Source organism: Larus michahellis, chromosome 1 (genome assembly GCF_964199755.1).
Source record: "Larus michahellis chromosome 1, bLarMic1.1, whole genome shotgun sequence".
Classification (NCBI taxonomy): domain Eukaryota; kingdom Metazoa; phylum Chordata; class Aves; order Charadriiformes; family Laridae; genus Larus; species Larus michahellis.
Window position 1 is genome coordinate 47,604,319 of NC_133896.1, and position 21,835 is coordinate 47,626,153.

The 21,835-nt window shown below is 41.5% G+C and overlaps 1 protein-coding gene across 1 annotated transcript; it reads right to left on the reverse strand.

The window, feature by feature from the left end:
• Window positions 1-3,511: 3,511 nt before the first annotated feature.
• Window positions 3,512-19,337, reverse strand: LOC141748682 (uncharacterized protein C12orf50 homolog). Its single transcript, XM_074601122.1, has 9 exons — window positions 19,280-19,337; window positions 17,871-18,017; window positions 16,606-16,779; window positions 15,273-15,350; window positions 15,069-15,182; window positions 12,947-13,063; window positions 11,289-11,492; window positions 7,227-7,318; window positions 3,512-3,637 (listed from the first exon to the last, which is right to left on the reverse strand). The coding sequence occupies exons 1-9, from the start codon at window positions 19,335-19,337 to the stop codon at window positions 3,512-3,514; spliced, it is 1,110 nt and encodes a 369-aa protein (XP_074457223.1).
• Between the last annotated feature and the right edge of the window lie 2,498 nt (window positions 19,338-21,835).

Genomic DNA, 21,835 nt, shown 5'->3' on the forward strand with positions numbered 1-21,835 from the left:
AACAGAATGTTAGGATGCAAACGGAGAGATGTTGGAAACGATATTGAAAGTGAACACCATCATATAAATCAATGAGAGAGCTTCCTCTGAACCACTGTTCTGCGCTGATCACTTCATCAAAAAAGGATGTGGCAGAAGGTTTACAGACAGACAACAAAAATGAAGAGAGGCTTGGGAAAACATTGATTATGTGGAGAATGAAATGACTGGGACAGTTCAGCTTTGAGAGGTTCTATTTAGGGTGCCATGAATAATATATTCACTAAATTGAACTTAGGGAGAGATGGGAATTTTCTAACTGCCTAGTTCCTGTATAAAATGTGAATCTGTCAAAACAGAAGTATTTTATGGGAATGTATCATTTTAAAAAAAAATCATTTCAAAGGAATCATAGACAAGGTTTCTACCTGTCAAGGACTTTCCTCCCATTAGAAACATGTCTTATTTCCTCCAAGCATGCTAACTGGGATCCCAATTTTTCATGGCTGATCTGTGTCATGAGCCTCCTCAGACACAGGACAAGAGATTATTTAGGTTCAAAACTCCAGGGCAAAGCCACTCTAGGGACAAACAAGAATTTGAAACTCAAAATTTCCTCTGGAAGCTTTGGATCCAATAGCACTGTGCTTGTAGAAAGGCAGGGAATCTTAAATCCCCCCAAGTTGAGCCTCTCAGGATTTCATGAGTATGGCTTGAGCACATACCATCCTTCATTATTCATTTGGCATACTCCAATTCATAAAGGAAATGAGTGGGCACACACAGACTGGAATCCAAGGTGAACCAAAGGATACAGGCACTGTGTCTTTCCCAAGAAGCCTTCTAAAACAACCATGAATCTACACCAATACTCCTCCAAAGCCCAAAGAGCAACTTAATGGTAGACCTGAGAGTGTAGGTCCCCTCCTGCAGCATAGGTGCTGGACTGGGAGTGCATGATATCTGCAGAATCCGCATACTTCAGACATTCCCAGTGACAAAAGGCTTGGATGATCTCATTCATGTTTCCCCATTAACACCATTCATAAGAATAGGGTTGGAGAATGGCTACAGACACCTTGATGATAGCGTTTGCTGTCTTCATTTGCATTTACCTACCTAAAAATGATCAGTTGCTGAGTTGCCAGGTTGGGTGTAATAAGGCTATGCAGGGTGATAGCCACCATCTTGTACTGTCACTCCTGAAATGTTGTTGAACAATGACAAAGTCATGGTGCTAATTCTTGGCAGAAGGCCTCCAACTGTGCCTCCCCACATCCAAAGGTCATCCTGCATCCATTACTGGTTATCCCCTGCCCTTAGGACAATTGCATCCAGTGTTGGTCATTCCCTGTCCTGAGGACAATGTTGCTCCACAAGCTGGATGTTGCCTCATCCTCTAAACACAATGTCTGATCAACAAGGGGCAGAGCAACTGCCGAGACTCTGAGGATGCTATTAATCCATATTCCTGATCTGTGAGGATGGGGAGCAGGCCATCAAGGTGTCCTCTCAGAGGTACGCTGCAGCTGTGTGAGTAAGCCTGGCATTCCCTCGCCCTTCACTGGGCCTTTGCAGTGATCATCAGCAACCCAGGCAGCAGGCGCTGCAATGTCTTCTATAAGAAAGCTGGAAATGGATGAGCAGGAACAGAATTCACACTTCGTTGAAGGTGATGGTCATACGGATAGTGATGTGCAATCATCATCCATGTGGGGCAGGCGAAGGGACACAGTAGCACATCCTCATGAGGCCCACTGTCCTGGTGGCAAAGGTTCGTAGGAAAAAATTTCCTTTGGGAGTGCTTGGGGATGCGTCTTTTTCCCAGAGGACTCTAGAATGCACAATTACGACTTTCTGTCCCTAATCTGGGGAACGTTATCCTTAAATCTAATAAATTTTTACAATTTCCCAGTTCTCTGGCAACAGCCTGTGGAAAGTTGTCCTTGCAGGATTCAGGGGAACACAGGCATAGTGGCATCATAAAATTCCTAAGAAATGAGAAAATGAGATAGCGAACTGCTCTAATTTCACAAAAAATGACAAGGGGCAGGGGGAGGAGACAACTTGTACAAAATTAAATATTGAATTATAACCTTTTTAAATGTCAGAATTTTTAACAGAAAAAAAAATACCAATTGTCTGTTTTCAGTGTAGTTACTTGCTCATAGAAAAAGGACACATCATCTAATGGAAATGAAAGTCAAGAAGTTGAAACCTGATTTTAAAAAAGAATACCTTTAGTACATCATGAAAAAAGAAAGGCCGTGGAACTCACCATTCCAATTATATAAGGCAGGAGGAAAATATATTTGGAAAGAAAATAAAAATTGCTCACTTCAAGCCCTAAAATCACTACTAAACAACGTACCGCTCATTATTTCCCTGCTTTGGAAAAGCCTGCAGTTTCCCTGAAGCACCCTCTTTTGGTCACTCTTGGAAACGGGTTATTGGGATGTCTGGATTGGTAATCTGCCTGAAGAAATCATAGTTTATTATCCTGTAGAGTTTCAATCAGCACAGCTATCCTACGCATGCAGGGACTACAAATTGCAGGCATTGCAACTTGTAGATTCCAAGAAAAAGGAGGTACATGTTATGAATTTACAGTATAAGGATGTCACTGAAACAAGCCATGTGACGTGGAAAATAGTACTTTTAGCAATAGCAAAATAGTGTACATGTTAAAATATGTATATGTATGTATACAAAAAGTCAGAAAACCTTATTTTCAGGACATTAGCTCTTTGCTGCTGTTTGCCTGGAGTTTACATGGGAATTAGAAGATTGGTTTTCTCTGGAGCAGCTCTGATGAGAGTCATATATCAAATTCTGGAGAGATGAATGATATGATCTGGTAAGCTAAAACCTCTTTCCATTATGTACTCTAATAAAAAGTGGTTGCTAGTCTATTAGAATAGATCTTATGCACTGCTATTCCTTGGCTTTTAAATAATGTTAGTGTATACCATCCTAGGGATTTTAAAATAATGGCTTTTTAAAACAGCTTTTTCCAGCAAACCAAATGTTGGATCAGTCATGCCGGAATAAGCGGCAGAGAGTCTGCTGTGAATCCCTGAGGTGTGTCACTTTAAAATAGTGCAGTGCACTCTAGGGCAAATAAAACAATAGGAAATCAGGAGAGTTCAACTGCTGCAGCTATTTATTCTACAGCAACTTCAGTTCAAGCCATGCTGATAGTTTTTCTAATGCCTTAAATCAAACAGCAGGTATCTGTGGCCTGAAGGTAAGAAATGCTAAACATCTGCCAGTTTCCAGACTTGAAACATTGCAGCTGCCTTACCTGAAGGAAATTTTACTGTTAGTGTACAGGAATCTCAGTGCTACTGTCATGTGGCATTTTCACTGAGGAATTCATGACTGCCACTTCACAAAATGTTGAACAACTCCCTCTCCCAAAGATCCAATTTTAAGCAATTTGCAAAATATTTTCGTTATCATATTTTTCAATTTTCAATACTGGCCACAAAAATACAGCCACAAAATATTCAGTTTTAGTTCTTTAACAGCCTCAAGACTTCCCTTGACAGCTGGCAGTGACATGAGAAGTCAAATCCGTGTCTACTTCATCAGTCCATCCATCCAAGCTGTACTGGCACTGTTCCTGCTGACATGTGCTTTGGCCTATGAGAAAGACCTACAAACGTAAACATAATGGAACAAACTGAATAATCCCCCAAAACAAATATTTTATTTTTGACTGTGAATGATCTGGTACTTATAAGCACAAGCTATTCAAGACTTCTGTCTTCCCTTCACCATCAGGTGCTCCCTATGCCAACAGAAGAAGGGTTTTGATTGGCACTGGCTAAATGAAAGCGCTGTTATTAGGCACGTTTATATCTAACTTGCAACTGATTGTCATGTTTCCATAATTTATTGTTCCTCCTACAATTCTCTAGTATATCTGCCCGATTTGCAAATTTTACTTCAACAGTTAAAGTCCTGCTGGATTTTACATCCTCATTGATCTCCAAGAGCAATATCAATTTGGCAGGCTGCAGTGCACACGACAATGAAAACCTTGGAAGCCACTGTGCCGTGATCAGTCAAAATACACTTGAATTTAAGAATATGAATGATTGTGTTGAAGTCAGTAGAATTACCATGGGTTGTGTCAGGGTATATTGTGCTTGGCGCATACTCTTGTAAGGCAGTATAATCTTCAAAATCTGCTCTGAAGATTCTCCTGGGGGACAGAAGGAGTTGTGAAGACGCAAGAAGCACATTCTGTCCTTACAGTGGAAATTCATTAATAAACCTTCATCATGCATGCACAGCAACAACAAGGTTACCAACCCTTGAAAACATTGCTTTTGTCCAGGGGAAGCAAAATGTGTCATAAAACACCCAAAAGTGCCTTTTTATATGTGTTCTTAAAGTAAGTAAAGAGTCTTGGATGTTTCCCTTACCTTCTCAAAAGGTCCTGTAAATTTTAATATTTACTTCTGCCTAACTGCCTTTTTCTTAAGAAATAAAAAGAGGAAAGAAGGAGCAGGACTTCCCTTGTACTTTAAGCATAATAGTTGTACTTTCAGGTGCCTCAAACATTACATACCACAGTAGCATGCTTCTATCACTATTTTCACCTGTGACACAGAAAGCGAAAGCATTTAAAATTATCTACGAGGTTTGCAACTGGAAAGGTTAAATGAGACTCTCAGTCAGGGCACACCTCTTTTCAAAGACTCTTTCCCTGAGAAGAAGCTGTGGTGAGGGCTGTCCAGATGAGGAGGTAACACAAATGCCTTTGGGAAAGCATGTAGGATGAGGGAGAAGTAGGGTCACCTCATCAAGGTGTTTTAAGACAGACAAAAAAAATTGCTATTTAGCGATTTTGAAGATAGGTTGTTGTACCTCTCCCCTGAGTTGGCCATTAGGAAGCAAAACAAGCCTATTGGGGCCTTTTCTCTTAATTTAAAACCGTTGCAGAACACTGCAGAGAGGCTTTAGCTCCGCAGAGCTGGATTCAAGCGCACACAGGAAGGTTCACTCCCGGGCGTTGTTCGAGCCCATTCCTGGGACTGCACTGACCCCTAGTGACTGCAGAGCCACTTAAATAACTTACAGACTCAATTATTATTTTTTTTTTTTTAATAAATATATCTGTATTTACACAAAGTGTCGCTATATAAAGGAGCTTTAATCAGAAAATGTCTTCACTGGGAAGTCATTGTCAAAATCCTTTTTTTTTAATCAATCTCAACAATTCCGAGGAAAGTTTTGTTCAGTTTTTATTTTACAACAACCAATTTTTTTCTCATTTGGGTGTTGATTTGAGGTGAACGTTGCTACCTTAATTAATAAACATCTTATTTAAAATACCAGTGCTGCTAAGATGCTGGGAGTTAGTGGTTTTAATTTAGCCATATAAGTTTTTTCAGGACTGCAGGATCTCAGGTTGGAAGCTTTGCAAACTTTTAATAAAACACAGGTGGCACCACTGTTAATCTGTTTACTATCTAATATGATTCACCGATGCTAGATGTCTGATGTGCTTTTAGAAGTACCATCTGGAAAAACATTAGCATATTTTACCATGCATAAGGTGAAAGCAACAAATCATTTCTTTTCCCTGCGCCTTTCAATTCAGCAGCAGATTATGTATACGCATACATAATACAAGGGCAAATTCAACCCTCCTTCAGTAGCCCTCTGCCTCTGATCTTTGGCTCGTTATCTCAGGACTTATTTTTCAGTACCATTAGTTTAAATCAGTGTAGGGGATCTGTCACGCAGCAAGTATGTGAAAACACAGAAATACAATCCTAAGGACCTCACTGCATGAAATGTTGAATATCTTCAGTTTTCTTTGGCTCCTCTTTGGGGCCCTAATGACAGATACAATCAGGCAGAAGGGGATTAAATAACATAATAGGGGATGCATCTGTGATGTGGAAAACACACATGTATTTTTATTATTTCCATGGATCTTAGTGTCTTTGAAGTTGTGAAAGGGAAATCTTAAATAAGGATTTGATCACACAAAGCGCTGATCTCTTTCCGTTCCTCTGATTTCACTCAACAGTAGTTAACACCTCACAGTAACTGTTAATATCTCGTCGAGCCATGCATTTATTGCACAATGATGAGGTATTAGTATTTGTGACTTGCTGGGCTGAGCAAGTGATGACTAAGAGAACAGTATTTGTGTTTCTCTATTGGAAGCTCCAGTGAAAAGGAAAGAGATAATGTATTGAGGCTGTGGTTCCATAACAATCCCAGATCAGCCAAGTATTGCCCTCATGGACATAGGACCCCAAGGTCCTTCTCCTCCTGCATTTCTTTGTCTTTCCCTTGAGTTGGGCCTGACACTTAGCCTGATCCTCTGCTGGAAATATCAGCATGTTAAGATGCCAGAAAACAATTTTCTTTTGGTTTTGGCTTGTTGTGTTGGCTTTTTAGGATGAGAAGGTGAGCTAAATTGCACCAGAAGGTGCTAGTTCTTTTTGATCCCAGTCAGAAAGGCACTCAGATTCTATAAAGCACCTCTTAAGATGCTGGTTTTTTGAGATCACACAATGCATTACTCTTGCTATTTACATTAAAAGTCCTCTGAAACTGCTAAGTAAAACTCATCGTATTTATTCATATTAGTACTTATGCATTAAAACACCGGTCAAATAAAAACAAGGGAAGACTCTGCTTAGGGATTTTTTCCTCTCTATGGACATCTTTTACTATCAGTCTTCTAGTGTAAAGCCACAGTCTGAAAATGTAATTTCAACTGTCAAATTTTCATAACAGATTAAATTTAGTGAGTATGTGACCATACAGAGCATACTTTTAAAATTTTTAAACAGTTTTGAAACATTACAATGTACTTCCTACATCTTATCTTTGGAATTTGCAATTTTATCATCTTTTGTTCTCCAGTTGATAATTTCCTTATTTCATTTTAGATTTTTCTTGTAATTTGACGCACTCGCTTCATCTCTTTCTCCTCTCTACATATCGTTCTCCTTTTCTATTCACTTCCATGTTTTCTTGGCTCTTCTGTCAAAATAATAGTAATATTGTAAACAATTAGAAATCACTCATTAGTTAGGCAAAATTACGTGTCTGCAAAGAAACAAAACTATTAACTGCTCTTTCAGATTACTCAGCATTGCTTAGAATCTTGTGGGTTTTGGTTGGGGAAGTTTAAGAGCTCTCCCCTAGGTGGGGAGGGACATGCCACTTTTACTAAAAAGACTGAATTGTAAAAATTTCTATCAAACAATTACCTGAATAGTTGTTTTAAACTTCGAGAATGTTTTTGCATGCGGATTTCTTTTTCTCCAAGTTGGTGCATTATAAGATCCTGAATTATATTTGTCTATAGAAAAAAAAACATATACATTGTTACTCAGTTTCAGCTACACTTTCAGAAAAGACTCTCTTAGTCTGAGATGTGAATTAAATATTACATTAGCTGAAGTATCATTTAATGTGTCAGGTGAATCATACATCATTTCAGAAATACAAGCTAGTATGAAATATGAACTTTCTCTCTAGTACTTTAAAGATCATCTGGAATACTGCAGCATTTCCATCAGGCTCACAGGATCTTCCAAATGAAGCGATTCTGCCACAGACATCCTTGACTTGAGCAAAGTGAATGTTCCTATGTTGAAAATCTTCCCAAAGGCACAGAATCATAGAATCATGGAATCATAGAATCATACAATCACAGAATGGTTTGGGTTGAAAGTGGCTTTAAAAGTCATCTTTTCCAACCTCCCCTGCAATAAGCAGGGAGATCTTCAACTAGATCAGGTTGCTCAGAGCCTCACCCAACCTGACCTTGAATGTTTCCAGGGATGCAGCACCTACCATCTCTCTGGGCAACCTGTTCCACTGTCTCACCACCCTCATTGTAAAAAAATTCTTCCTTATATCTAGTGTAAATCTACCCTCTTTCAGTTTAAAGCCATTACCCCTTGTCCTATCACAACAGGCCCGACTAAAAAGTCTGTCCTCATCTTTCCTGTAGGCCCCTTTTTAAGTACTGAAATGCTGCTCTAAGGTCTCCCTGGAGCCTTCTCTTCTCCAGGCTGAATAACCCCAACTCTCAGCTGGGGCTCACAGGAGAGGTGCTCCAGCCCTCTTATCATTTTTATGACATTACTCTGTACCTGCTCCAACTCGTCCATGCCTTTCCTGTGCTGAGGGCTCCAGAGCTGGACATAGTACCCCAGGTGGGGTCTCAGCAGAGCAGAGTAGAGGGGCAGAATCACCTCCCTTTGACCGTCTAACCTTGGCGTGTCATCCCACAGCTTGTCACAGGCAAGCCTGATATTACCCCCCTCCTCCTCAAGACTACTTTAAAGCTCTGTCAGATGGGTAAACCCCATCTGACACCAGCAAGCCTGGTGCCACGTAGGCTATTCCATTATCGAAAAACCCAAAATTATGTGAGTGACACCAGCCATGGAGCTATGTATTAATAGACTGGGCTCATCTGTTTGTTCCAATATTGTTGCCCGCAACTGGGAGGAAAGAGGAAAAAATAACCTGTGCTCCAGATTCCCTTACCAACTGTCCCAAACCCGTGAAGTCTCTTTTGATCCCCCTTGGACTAAACATTGTGGCTTCATCACAACATTCATAGAAAAGTAGCAATGGGTAATAGTCCAAGGGCTGTACCAGGCTAGGAAATTTCCTAGTGATGTCCTTAGCCCGGGCCGCAGTGGGGCAGCAGACTTCCCTAAATGGAGGGTCTGGCCAGCATATTGGACCCTCTGTTCCTCTCAGAAGTGAGTCACCTACAACTGTAACCCGTCTTTTCTTCCTTGTGGAGGTGGCCATGGTACAGGAGGTAGGCCTTTCTGGCCTTGGCAGCACCTGTGGTGAAGATGGACTGTCATCCACACCATCATCCATTGACTGGCCTTCCACGTCCAGAGCCTTGTACCTGTTTTACAGAGGCACCTGGGAAGGAGAGACAGGGAGGGAGGGCGTTTGCCTGCTGCCCCGAGCGTGGACTTTCTTCCATTCACTCCTCTCCTTTATGATGCTACCTTCAGCCTGTTGGGGTCCCCTTGATCTTGGGTTTTTCCTGGTTATTGTTCCCATTTCTGTCTCAGGGAGGACAGATTATGGTTCCAACAGTCTATCCCTTTCTCGGACTCCCTCATGCTCCTTAACCTTTCTAATTCCTCTCATAGCTCTGCCACCAGACTAAGCAGATCGTCCACCTGGTCACAACTCACACAGCTGTTCTCATTACTGCTATCTATTACCAGTGAAAGGCTCTGGCACTCCCTGCAGCCCAAGACCTGGATGGCTGAATGTTTTTGTGGGAGCTCGGTCTGGGTTGCCACATCTTTTCTGCCAAGTGCAGAGGACATGGCTTTCCACTGGGAGGATACCATAGCTGTGTTCCTTCTGAGAGGGTGACGACCACCAACTGAACTCACCACTTGATGTGGTATGGTGACAACGACTTTCTGTGCACCCTTCCACTTGAACTACCGCTCAAACTGATGCACCGTGCCCTGGCTGATGTGCCACGCTCTGTTTGCTGGCTCTGTTGACAGAGCTTTTAGATTAAAAAAATCCATAATCCAATATCCTGTTTTATCTCTGCTTTTGAAAGCTGACTTTGCATCAGAGTATGATGCCTAATGACTAATCATTTTCTGTTAAATTTGGTTAAAAATCATTGTTATTAATACTCTGGTTTTCTATTAATTTCAGATTAATTCCATTAATTCAAATTATCAATTCTATAATAATCCTAACGTTTTCAGTTTATACACAGCATGTAAATATTACCATAGTTTTCCATCCAAAATCTTCTATTTGTGTCAAGCTGATTCTTTGGTTTGGAGCTTTTCTGAACATATGGCTCAGGTGCTGCTGAAAAGAAAAGCAGCGAAAATTGTAATGGTTGTTCTTATGACAAAAAGGCTGATCAACTTTTTTTTTAAAACTCTGTATCCTTTTTTGACTTGGAAATTTGATAAGATGTAGTCTTCACAGTAAGTACATTCTCTCTGTAATCTCTATACCAAGCTGTCCACATTTAATCAATGCAAACATTCAAAGAAAGAAGAAAAAAAAAAACAACTATTTGTCCCCAAGACAAAACAGTGATGTTTGGATTCACTTCACTTAATTTTATTCATCTGAAAGTAGGGGAAAGTCAGCCTGAAGGAAGTTCCTTTTATTGGAAATTAAGACAGGGAGTCACCTGAGTTTCAGCCCAGTTTCAGAGAGATGACTGAAACTGGCAAGATGAAACCACTTTCTTAACTTATGATTGTTTAAATTATTTACTACTAAATTTCTCAATGAAGTGACAGATGAAGAAACAGAATGACCCAGAGTAACCACGGAAACAGAAAGCAGAAAGGCAAATAAAGCGAAAGTTCTAAAATTAGGTTACAACTGAAACAGACTGCCAGAAAGAAAGATACAAGACTCAGAATCCCACTTGTAGGCCGCTTGTCAAATTTATGACACAATGTGTGCTATCAAGAGAACAGCAGACTCTTTCAAAGATGGAAAAAAGAAGAATGAAAATATTCTTCCTGCATGAATAGCAGGACAAATTAATTCAGTCTTCTGTCCAACATAAATCATGTGCAAAAAATAATATAAATCACAAAAATTTGCAGTCCATTTAAAGCAATAACAGAAGTTTGAATAAGACCAAGCCCTTGTTTATTCAAGATGAAAAGTAATCCTAAATAATGAAAATAATCAGAAATCAATCACAATCAAAACTCCAGTGAAATCCTAGTTGTGGAAAAATACCGTGCAAAGCAAAGTCATTCTTTCGTCCTCTGCTGGGAAGAAAAAAGTTGAACAAGAAACATTTCTTGAGTGGAAACTGAAATTCTACTGCAAAACTACTACTACTACTACTATTGCTATCAATATTTAGATTAAAATGAGAAATTAAAGGTGGATTATTCTGAGGTTTATTAAATATTTCCAAAGAATAAATCACATAAAAGATGCTGTAAATAGTTATTTGTTATGCAGTATGTTATTGCACATCAGCACATCATTGCGTTCATACATCTCTGTTGGGCAGAGAAATGAATGTCTGCTATGAAGGTGACTAAATTACTGCTCATGAATATTCAATCTGACTAATTGTAAAGCTTTACAAAGCTTTACATTTCTGTCTATGGATACTGCTGCAGTCTACTCCTGAAAATTAGGCTGGATCACTCTTGCCCATATTTAGACATAAATAATTTAATATTTACCTGCAGGGACAGAATTGAAAGCAGTATGACACAGACAAGCATATATGAAGGAATTTCAAGAATCCTGTAGAAGGTGGACCCCACCCGTAGATCGATTGAACTTTGGTTCTTGGGTGATGGTGACAGTACAGTAGGCTACATATGCTGATCTGTGAGGTTCTGAAGAATGGAAATAAGTCTTTCTTTCAGTTTCTGTCACATAAGGAATAGAAGAACCAATTTCATCATCCTCACTTTGACCCCTCTGTTGGTAACCTGGTTTTACTTTGGGGCCTGAAGTGTGAATTCCTAAAAGTAAAAAAACCAAACCTAAACAATAATGTTGCGCTACTACTCAGAACTTGGCATACTGCAGGAGAATGGACGCTGGGAGACAAGATATAAAAAATGTTCTGGGTTGATAGTCCAATGCAAATATGGAGTGTCCATATTTGACACTAAGAACAGAAATTAATTAGGTAGTGCTAAATCATCTAGCAGTTTAGTAAATAAAAATTAATAAGCCAACTGTTCTCTCAAACTACCTTTGCCTGTTACTGTATTAGGTGAATTTCTTGGCTCCTGAGAAATCCATTTCTTCTTTACTTCTTTACAGTCATGGTTCTTTACCAGCTCAGTGTGGTTTCTCTCTGAGGGATTAAAATAACACATATTTACTTTTTAAAAAGCATGCAAAATTCTCTTATCCAAAAATGCTGTGGTGTTTGAAAACCTAATCTTCCATTTCATACACAGGTCTTCTTGTGTGGAACATGGTTTTACATGTTAATTATTCCAAAAGTATCATTGCCCTAAAGGAGAGCAAGAGTGGCTATATTTCCTCTAGCAGAGTTCATGGTGGCAAAATCTTGAAAGCAAAGTCAAAAACTGACAAAGCCCAGCAGTACTTTGGACTTGTACAATTGCTTTGACCAGTGCTGGCTCAGAATGCTTCTCTATATGAATTAGAAAATCTTCATGAGTACTGTATTTAGGGTTTACAGTTTAAAGCTACAAACATTTGCTTTAATCCACATACACGTCTTTAAAAACTGACAATCAAAAGTTGCGTGCGCAGGACGAACAAACAAATCCTTTTGCAAAGTCAAGTGTAACATCTAAACGGGAACCCAATGCAAATGGACTCCAAAGCATAGGTTGAACAGTTCTGTGGATGAACTGTGTGTCCTTACAAGATAACTTCATATGTACAGGAACCTTAATATGTTCCTGTCTTTCGGTGCTTATTTCTCATCCCTTGCACATGAGGCATGCTTTGGCTCTGTCTCAGTTGTATCAGTTCAGTTATGTGTTGTCCTGCAAGCTGAACAACTAAAATGACATGGGATAAAAATAATTTCAATTTATAAAAGGATTATTTTAATCTTCAATCACTTCAGTGAAATGATTTACAGTATGGGCCCACACAAAGTTTAAACAGTTCAACTGCCATTGCTGACATGGTGACAAACAGCATTGCAGAAACACTAACGAATGGCTGAAGGGAGATGACCTTCCTGCAGCAGTTTACCTCCCATGACAACATACCTAGTGGCTAAGGGTACTTATACTACAGACATGTCTTTTTTAAAACTCCACAAAAACATTTATTTTCCAATTAATAGTGGAGCATGAGAAAGAGTCTCTAGAACATAAAGAACAAAGAATAAGTCAAATATAAAATGGTGAAGTTTAATGTGTGCATATTCAGTTATTTACCACATGATGTTCACCACTGAGAAGCTGATGCTAAAGTATATTACCTCCATTTTCAAAGGATCTACGATCTGTTCTCGGAATACTCTCACTTGGTACTCTGCTTCCTGAACTCCCTCCTCTCTTTGTATTATTAATTTTTGTAGGAATTGTATTACCATCACCTGAAAAGGCAACAGAATCATAGAAACATAGAATGGTTAGAGTTAGAAGTGACCTTAAAGATCATCTAGTTCCAACCCCCCTGCCATAAGAAGGGACACCTCCCACTAGACGAGATTGCTCAAGCCCCATCCAATATGGCCTTGAACACTTCCAGGGATGGGGCATCCACAGCTTCCCTGGGCAGTGCCTCACTACCCTGATAGTAAAGAGTTTCTTTCTGATATCTAATCTAAATCTGCCCTCTTTCAGTTTAAAACCATTACCCCTTGTCCTGTCATTACAATCCCTGTTACAGAGTTCCTCCTCGTCTTTCCTGTAGGCCCCCTTTAGGTACCGGAAGGCTGCTATAAGCTCTTCTCGGAGGCTTCTCTTCTCCAGGCTGAACAACCCCAACTCTCTCAGCCTGTCTTCATAGGAGAGGTGCCCTTGTCTGGACTCACTCCAACAGGTCCATGTCCTTCTTATGTTGGGGACCTCAGAGCTGGATGCAGTATTCCAGGTGGGGTCTCATGAGAGTGGAGAAGAGGGGCAGAATCACCTTCCTCAAGGTGACAGAATGAATGTTTTAGCTGCTTGCGTGTAAGCACAGGGAATGGCACTGCCATTCTTTTCATCCCGCTTCTATGAGCTGGTGATTAGTTTCGTGCAATTTCCATTAACGTCTCATTTTATATTCTTTCTCTTTTGTTAGTTACTTGGATCCTGTCCAGTGTGACTGATGTAAAACTCTCATGCTCTCTAAGAAAATCCCATAATATACAGGTTATAGAACACTATGGTTTCAAAGTAAAGAACCATCTACAAATTACCTGCTCGTTCTTTAAGCTTCTCATTTTTCATGAATGATATTTATGAATATTATCTGATCAGATTTATGGTATTTTCAAGATCAGAGAATCACAGAATGGTCGGGTTTGGAAGGGACCTTCGGTGATCATCTAGTCCAACCCCTCTGCCAAAGCAGGTTAACCTAGAGCAGGCTGGCCAAGAACACATCCGCGTGGGTTTTGAATATCTCCAGAGAAGGAAACTCCACAACCTCTCTGGGCAGCCTGTTCCAGTGGTCTGTTACCCTTAAAGTAAAGAAGTTTTTCCTCATGTTGAGAAGGAATTTCCTGTGTTCCAGCTTGTGCCTGTGATCCTTGTCCTGTTGCTGGGCACCACTGAAAAGATCCTGGCCCCATCCTCTTGACACCCACACTTTAAATATTTATAAGCATTGATAAGATCCCCTCTCAGTCTTCTCTTCCCCAGGCTAAACAGACCCAAGTCTCTCAGCCTTTCCTCATAAGAGAGGAAGGAAGCAAAGGATGCATAAGAGGCATACCTAAAGCCTCAGAGCACTCAACTGAAGAAATGCTTTGGGCAAATATCTCTCTCCTTTTCTCTCAACATATCTAATGATAAAGAAATAAATATATTAAAAGCTATACTCATATATTTGTTACTGATTCTTTCGTCTGTAGTCTAAATACTTCTAAGTATTTAGTCTGGATACTTCTAAATACTTCTAAGGCTAAATACTTGCCAGAAATAGCTTATCAAAGCTATTTTAATAACAAACAATTTAAAAGCAGAAATAACAAGAAAATAATTTTACCCAATTCTGTTGAACAGTTTACACTGGCAAAAGTGGTCAGACAAAAAAGCATGACGTGGAGACAATTTTTCCATTCCCATTTTTTTATTAGCACATGAAGAAAAACTAAATGAACCACCTGTGTTGTGTATCTCAAGAAAGTACACATTAGGTTAATAGCCCATTTCTACCTTTCCCATCTACAATCAATACAGGTAGTCACCACGTGTGGGACACCATATATCTATATATTTACATATATGGGGAAAAATGAATGAAGTATTTTTATGCTCTTTGTCATATGCTGTCTTTAATTGTCACTAAATAAAAAAGCAGGGAGGAGGGGAAAACTATATAGTAGTTTCTCCCTGTAACAGCAATTTAAAAAGTGATAAACATTGTCCAAGAAGATGAAAAGTACTTGCCTTTCTGCAAATTTTGCTCAGTGGCTTCCAAGGGTAACAGCACATTTTCCTGAGGTGAAGACACAGTTTTTGTTGATTGGTGTTCGTGAGGGTACTGGATCCTGTAATACTCTCCTAAACATACCCCAAGAGGTAAAAAAACACCAAAGTTTACTATATTGGCAAGACTGCTGCTTAGGAAAGAGTGACTATTTTCATATTTACCAGATTTATAGCATATTTCCTTTATTGCTTTTTCCTCTTCAATATCTTCAGCAGTCCTAGGCACCCAAATAGGAACATCTGTAGGAAATATTTTTAAAAGATCACTGCGTATCTGTACAAAGACCTTCAACAATTTTTAATAATCAAATACTATAATGAATTTCATTTCGGTCACATGTTATTTTTTTCTGACTGCAAGCTCTGCTTCTGGACAGAAATATGAATTCCTTCATATTAGGTATTTCCAAGTGCAATGGAATAGCAGGTACAACACATATTAAGAAGCTACTGGTTTTTGATTTAAAATTATTCAAAAACTTCTTCAGTACTCATTCCTTCATTTACACCCAAAAGGAAATCTTCTCAATGAAGAGGACACCAGGGATTGCTTGTCACAAAAACTCTGCCCAAAGTTACTACCCTGTAACGTCTGCCAGCGGAGCTGGTGAAGTGAGTGCTCCTGTCTCAGATAAGGCTACTAAGGTTAGCAAAACCCCACTTTTTATATTGTTTAAATTAATGTGGCTTAGTCACACTGAAGCCGAGTTAGGAAGCACTAAGAGGACTCCCTGCCAGCCAAGCTGAAGGGCAGGGGAAAAGTGAAAAGCATCTCAGGGGAAAAGCCTGAGAACCAGCACAATAATTTGCAGAGTTCACCCATGAGAGTAGGTCATTCTCTCACTTTTACTCTCTGGGAATGTGCAATTCATTCTTTACCCAGGAATCTCTCACCTCTAAGGGAGATACAGTCAACAGTTTAACTACATATGAAAATAAATGAATATATATATATAAAATATATACACATAGACATTCAGTTAAACTAGTGAGGAGTTTTGTATGGATTCTCTTCGCTAGGTATAAGGATAACTGCTCTAATAAAATGAGGTTGCCTACAGAATTTAGGAAATAAGTCGAAAAAATTATTTAAGTTGAAGTCAGACAACTATCTTTTGTAAACAAACCTGTGACTTCACCTTCGGTGATAAGTGTGTACAGCCCTGTTCAAAAGTTTGCTTCCCAGAAAAGAAGTACCTCCTAAACTTGTAATTTTGTCCCTAGATTTTGTGACATTTTGAAGAGTATTTGATGGCCACCAGAACCATGGATGTCATCATCATAATTGTGGATCACATTTAAACTCTCCTTAGTGAAAAAAAGTGAATTATACCACCAATATTTTGGGGATTAGCTGGAAAGTATTTCAAAAACTTGTCAGCAACTCTTTTCTAAAAATGGAATGGTTATTATAATAAATCAGTTGTCAAGTACACTGCAAGAGTTGAAAAAAACACATTCTACTTCCTTGTAAAAGAAAGAAAAAACTGTATACAGCTCTTTTCCTCTTCATTGTCCTCTTCATCGTCCTCTTCATCCTCTTCATCACTGAGGTTTATAATCAGTGGAGGGTGAACTGGTCTTAAAATATTCTCTTGTTTTCTGAGTGATTCTTTATGATGGGCTGGATGTAGAATCCCTTCTTGGACACCCTGTTGCAAAGGGGCATCTGCAGAAAAGAACATTATTTTATTAGGAGGGAGATAGAATATCAAATTCAGGTTCAGACCAGCAGGTATACTTTTGAAATCAGTATCATATTGAAGGAACCATTAAATAGGCAGATTGTGCCTTTTAGAAAAAATCTTCTGCAGAGGTTGGCAAAAGAGCATCTTCCAGCTACACAAAGTATGAAAAAACATTGAATAAAGCCTTTGAAAAGAGGAACATTTTGATCATTCTACAATACTTAAAAATGGCTGGGTATCTCTTCCAGCTGGTGGATAGATTAATTTGAGATGGCAAACTTCTTCCAATCCCTTTTAAGATATTTACAACATAGGGAAATGTGTGATTAGTAATACCTGGGATGAAGTGAGTAAATGAATTTAAGATGCCACCTGTGAAAATATTTTGGACATGCTGAATAATAGGCAGGTCTTGTAACAGTGTTTTTTCCCATAAATATCTGACTTTCAGATATTGTACTGCCTTACACACTATTCTCTCCTTCAGTAGCCTGCATCCAATGTTCAGGCCTCCAAAAGTTATTCAAAACGGTGAACTGGAAATACACCTGCACACACAGCACTGTAATCTGATGTTATCTATACAAGGGGGGTCGCATCCATGTAACATGTGATGCTCTATCAACAGATATTGCTGCTAGTGGCCCTACCAACCTCCTCCCCGCACCATACACACACTACTTTTCATTTCTCTTCAACTCTTTCCTGCCTACTAACCATTTGCACTCCTAGAGAGATTTAATCTCGTAAATACCCAACTCAAGCAACATTTTTACTCCATGGATCTTAGCAACCGGCATAGCCATTTGTGACTTTATGTCACTGATAGTTATGAAAATTCGTAACATTACAGCTAAGAAAGTTCATATGGCAACCCTATTCAAACGCCAACACAATTCCTTTCTTTGCCTCCAACTTGCTGGGATAGCAGATCATGCCTGGTTGATTTCCCATGCTACATTTTTTGACCTTAAAAGAGATCACAAAAGCACTGGAAGTAAGCACTGGAAGGACATTTTCGTGTGTTTACTTACGCTAATGAACAAATTGTTGATAAAGTATTTTTACTCACTGTTACTTGGTGGCAAAAAAAGTCCATTTATAATACGAGGTTTGCTATGATGGAAAGCACAAGTGATCCTTACACAGCCTGAGGGCTGTGTTTCCCAGAAACAGGAGATGTTGCTGTACTTCTGCTGCAGAAGAACACAGATATTTTCTGATATTGTAAATAGAACAATAAAAATGGAGTAAATGTTTTAGTACATGGTGTACTGCTGTGAACATATGACTAAGGTTTTGTGGGACCACCTTCTGGTATTTTAGAACATTGAAAGTTCTCTTTAAAGTTCTCTTCAGCTCCAGATACCTCTAAAGCTGTCTTGAGTTAGGTCAAGGGAGCTTCCATGATGTAAACCTGCTCCCAGATAAGAACAGGAGTAAAGCAGTCTACTTAGTGTACTGCAGGGTTTTCATGAGATGCTGGCAAGAAAAAAAATCTAGTAGTCACTTCATTGACCCATGGCTGAGTTTCCTTTCCTGCACAATGGGACAACCAGGTCAATCTCAAATGAAGTCTGCTGTACGACTGCAAATCTTACACTAGTACTCTCTTACTCATAAAGGACATGCGTCTATAGGAGAATAAAGAGTAAGAAACAAAACCCAGACAGATTCCCAACAAAAACTAAAAACCTAAAAATTAGGGAACTTGAAATCCCTGTACAGACTTCTCAGATCAAATCCCCAGTGCTGGAATGGATGCAATAACAAAGAGCCCTACACCCACCCCTGGATTTGCACCAGGTAGAATATAAACACTTCTTTGAAGGACAAACCCATTTTGTAGGACTTAATTTGAAACAACTGATTTTGCAAAAACTCAGGTAGTTGCTATAAGCAGAAATTATAAACATAGCCTATTTATTCCAAATGAATCTAAGGCTGATTCAATAAGAAAGTGATGAGCGATCTTTAGGGGTGATTTCCAACGTAGGTGTTCCTTGAGTATCGGAACCCAGTTCACAGGAGAAATTGTCCATAGTTTAGATGATCATTAGCTCACACATCCAAAAATCAGGTATTTTGATGTATAGTTGCGGCCATGACCCAGAGTGACACAGCACCTTCTAACTTTACATAACAGACCTCCCTTTCAACACAGATATATCGAGAAAATCAAGGATACAAACCACTCTACAATCTACAGCATTTACCTGTGCTTGGGGGGAATAAAAATGGAAATTGCGGCCATTCCCAGCTGAGGCCATCTTCACCTCTCGTACTTCTCCTCCACTCTCTTAATACCGGCAGAACATGCATGAAAACGTTAAAGCAATCAACATTCAAGGGAATCATAATCTTATCCTGATCACAGTAGTTTTCTTTCCAAAACTTGACCTTCAGAACTTTACCTCTGCTTCTTTTTTGAAACAAAACCCCAGCTGACAGTGAAATACCCTTGAACGAAGGAGATGGTACCTTCTCCAGGCTTGTTGAACCAACGAAGGCAGTTGAGAGCCGGTATAGAATGTTGCATTTCCACCGTTGCCAACGGCTCCTCCAGCCCGTGACATCAGCATGATGGTGCTATGGGACCTGTCCCATTTGAACATCTTCCTTTATCTTCATTGCTTCAGAGTAAATTACAGAAAATCAGACCATTTCTAAGCGGTCTCCTATTCTGGTAACGTAAAATGGAACAAACCTATTTGGTGCGCCGTAAATAATACACAACTTGTGTCTGCAGGAACTGTGGTCTTGGAAACAAACCTTTGGTGCCACAAAGACAAACCTTATTCTTTGACTGTTTCTTGAACCAAGATCCTTGTGCCCAGTGTGTTCCTTACTGTGTCTCGTTCTTTGGATGGAGAAACTTGCTGCTCCCTGTCAGTACACTGTTAGCTGTAACTGCTCACATTGTTGGGGTTCACTGCTTTTTCTTGCTTCCATGACGTCCACTGCCACAGCTAAAGCAGAAAGAAGAGCATACGCTTGTGTCCCTAATTAACACCTCTGTTCTCACTCAGGTCCTAGCCTGCCTCTGAGCAAAAAATATCTTGGGGGGGGAAAGTGGGAAGGCTGACAGATGTGTCCATGAGAAGCAGGTGTCAGTGGTTCGTAGCACCACCAGAAGTGCATGAGACTGGTGGTTTATTGGAGAAAAAACCCCAAACCCACCATGCCTGGACTGGACGGACTAATCACCAGAGCACACCTGGACTGTACGCCATTGGTCTGCCAGTGGGAAGGGTGACACACATGTAGGTGAGAAGCAGGTGCCAGTGACGCCATGGGCACGCGGGGTACAAGGCTGGCTCAGCAGTGGTTACACCCGAGCTGGGGAAGAAGTAGAAAGACATTGAAACGACTGGAAGTCTTCTAGTCCCTCTAGGAGCCTGTCAACTTGTTTGTAACTCAAGTATGAGGGAATGGTCCAAAGAGTAACTGCAAAGGAAAATACTGCATGGCTGAGCACTGGCCCTTTGTCACTGGAGTAAAGTGATTCCTACAGGAATGGCTTCAGCTAAGGACAGAATGAAACTGCTCACTGGATCAAGGCGGGGAGTGTTGGTGAGAGCTGTGAACAGAGAACTGATGTGGGAAGGCTCCCACTATTTTGTAAGCCCTACAACTGCCTGGGACACACAGGGGAAGGAAAATTCAGGAAAGCAGATGAGGGCCATGAATAACGAACAGTCGGCGGGCAGGGGCAGCCATAAGAAAGAAGCGTTAACACTGCCAAGAGCTATCCAAACAGGGGCTCTTTGTAGCTGTGTAGCTGTGCCTGAATGAGACACAGAAGGTACGGTCAGGAAGAATTCATTCTGTATTGTGTTTGTGTGGCAAGGTGTTGGTAGTGGGGGGCTACTCTGGTGGTTTCTGTGAGAAGCTGTTGGAAGCTTTCCCCATGTCCCATAGAGCCAATGCCAGCCAGGTCCATGACAGACCCGCTGCTGGCCAAGGCTGAGCCCATCAATGACTGTGGTTCGCACCTCTATGATGTTTTTATGAAAGGGGAAAAAACTCCTGGGCAACAGTAGCCAGACACAAATGTGAGAAAGTTTTGTAAGGCTGAGTTTTATTTCTCATTGCCCTACTTAGATTTGATTGGTAATGAACTGATCTCCCCGAGTGGAGTCCATCTTGCCCGTGACAGCAACGGGTGTGTGCTCTCTCCCCGCCCTTATCCTCACCCACGAGCCTTTCCTCGGATTCTCCCTCCCCTGCCCAGCGAGGAATGCAGCCACAGGGCGGCTTTTGGTGGACACCTGCCCCCAGCCGGGCTCAGCCCAGCGCAGGCTCACAGCCTGCGGGCCGGGCAGGGGGCCTGGGCATCCGCCGGCTGCAGCGGTCCCGAGGGAGGCAGCATCAGGCACCGAGCGATCCCCAGGCCCGGGGCACAGGCAGCCATGCCCCAGGCCCGGGCGTGTGGCACCCCGGAGAGCTGAAAACCCCCTGAGGAAAGGCCGCCGGCCCCGGGCAACGGCACCGCCAACGGCTGACGCCCGCCGCCCGCGCGCGCCACCGGGCAGCCGCCTCAGCCCGGCGCCGAGCACAGCTGGGACGGGCGGCGCTGCCACGGGGGGAGCCGCCGCTGTTGAAAGCGGAGCTGCCGCAGGCCAGCCGCTGGGCTGTGCGGCGGAGCCGCCCCCTCGCTAAGGGCTGCTGCACAGAGGCGACCGCAGCCCTCCTCGTCGGCGCACAGGGGCGTCGCGGGGCTCCCGACGGGCAGGCAGCGGCGGCGGACTCCCATTTCCCGTGGCGTGGCGCAGCGCAGGCGGCCGGGGGCGGCGCAGGTCGTGCTGGTCGCTGGGCCGGCGGCGGGCGCCGCGGCCGGGGCCGTGAGCCGTCGGTGCGCGGTGCAGCGGAAGGTGCCGTGTTTGTTCGTGACCGAGGTGAAGGAGGAGCCAAGCGGGAGCGCCAGGTGGGCAGCCGGGGCCGGGGCTAGGCTAGGCCCAGGTGGGGCTGGGTCCAGAGGGAGCCGCTGGTCCGCGGGTAGCGGCGCCGCACGGGGGGTCGGAGAGTGGGGAGAGG

Bases quoted from the DNA above. Each gene is read 5' to 3' on its own strand.
- LOC141748682 (XM_074601122.1), bottom strand. From the start codon at position 19,337: ATGCAACATTCTATACCGGCTCTCAACTGCCTTCGTTGGTTCAACAAG. The intron at 13,064-15,068 runs GCAAGTACTTTT...TTGCCTTTTCAG, and splicing joins TGAGCAAAATTTGCAGAAAG to GTGATGGTAATACAATTCCT. The intron at 11,493-12,946 runs GTAATATACTTT...TTTTACTTTTAG, and splicing joins TAGATCCTTTGAAAATGGAG to GAATTCACACTTCAGGCCCC.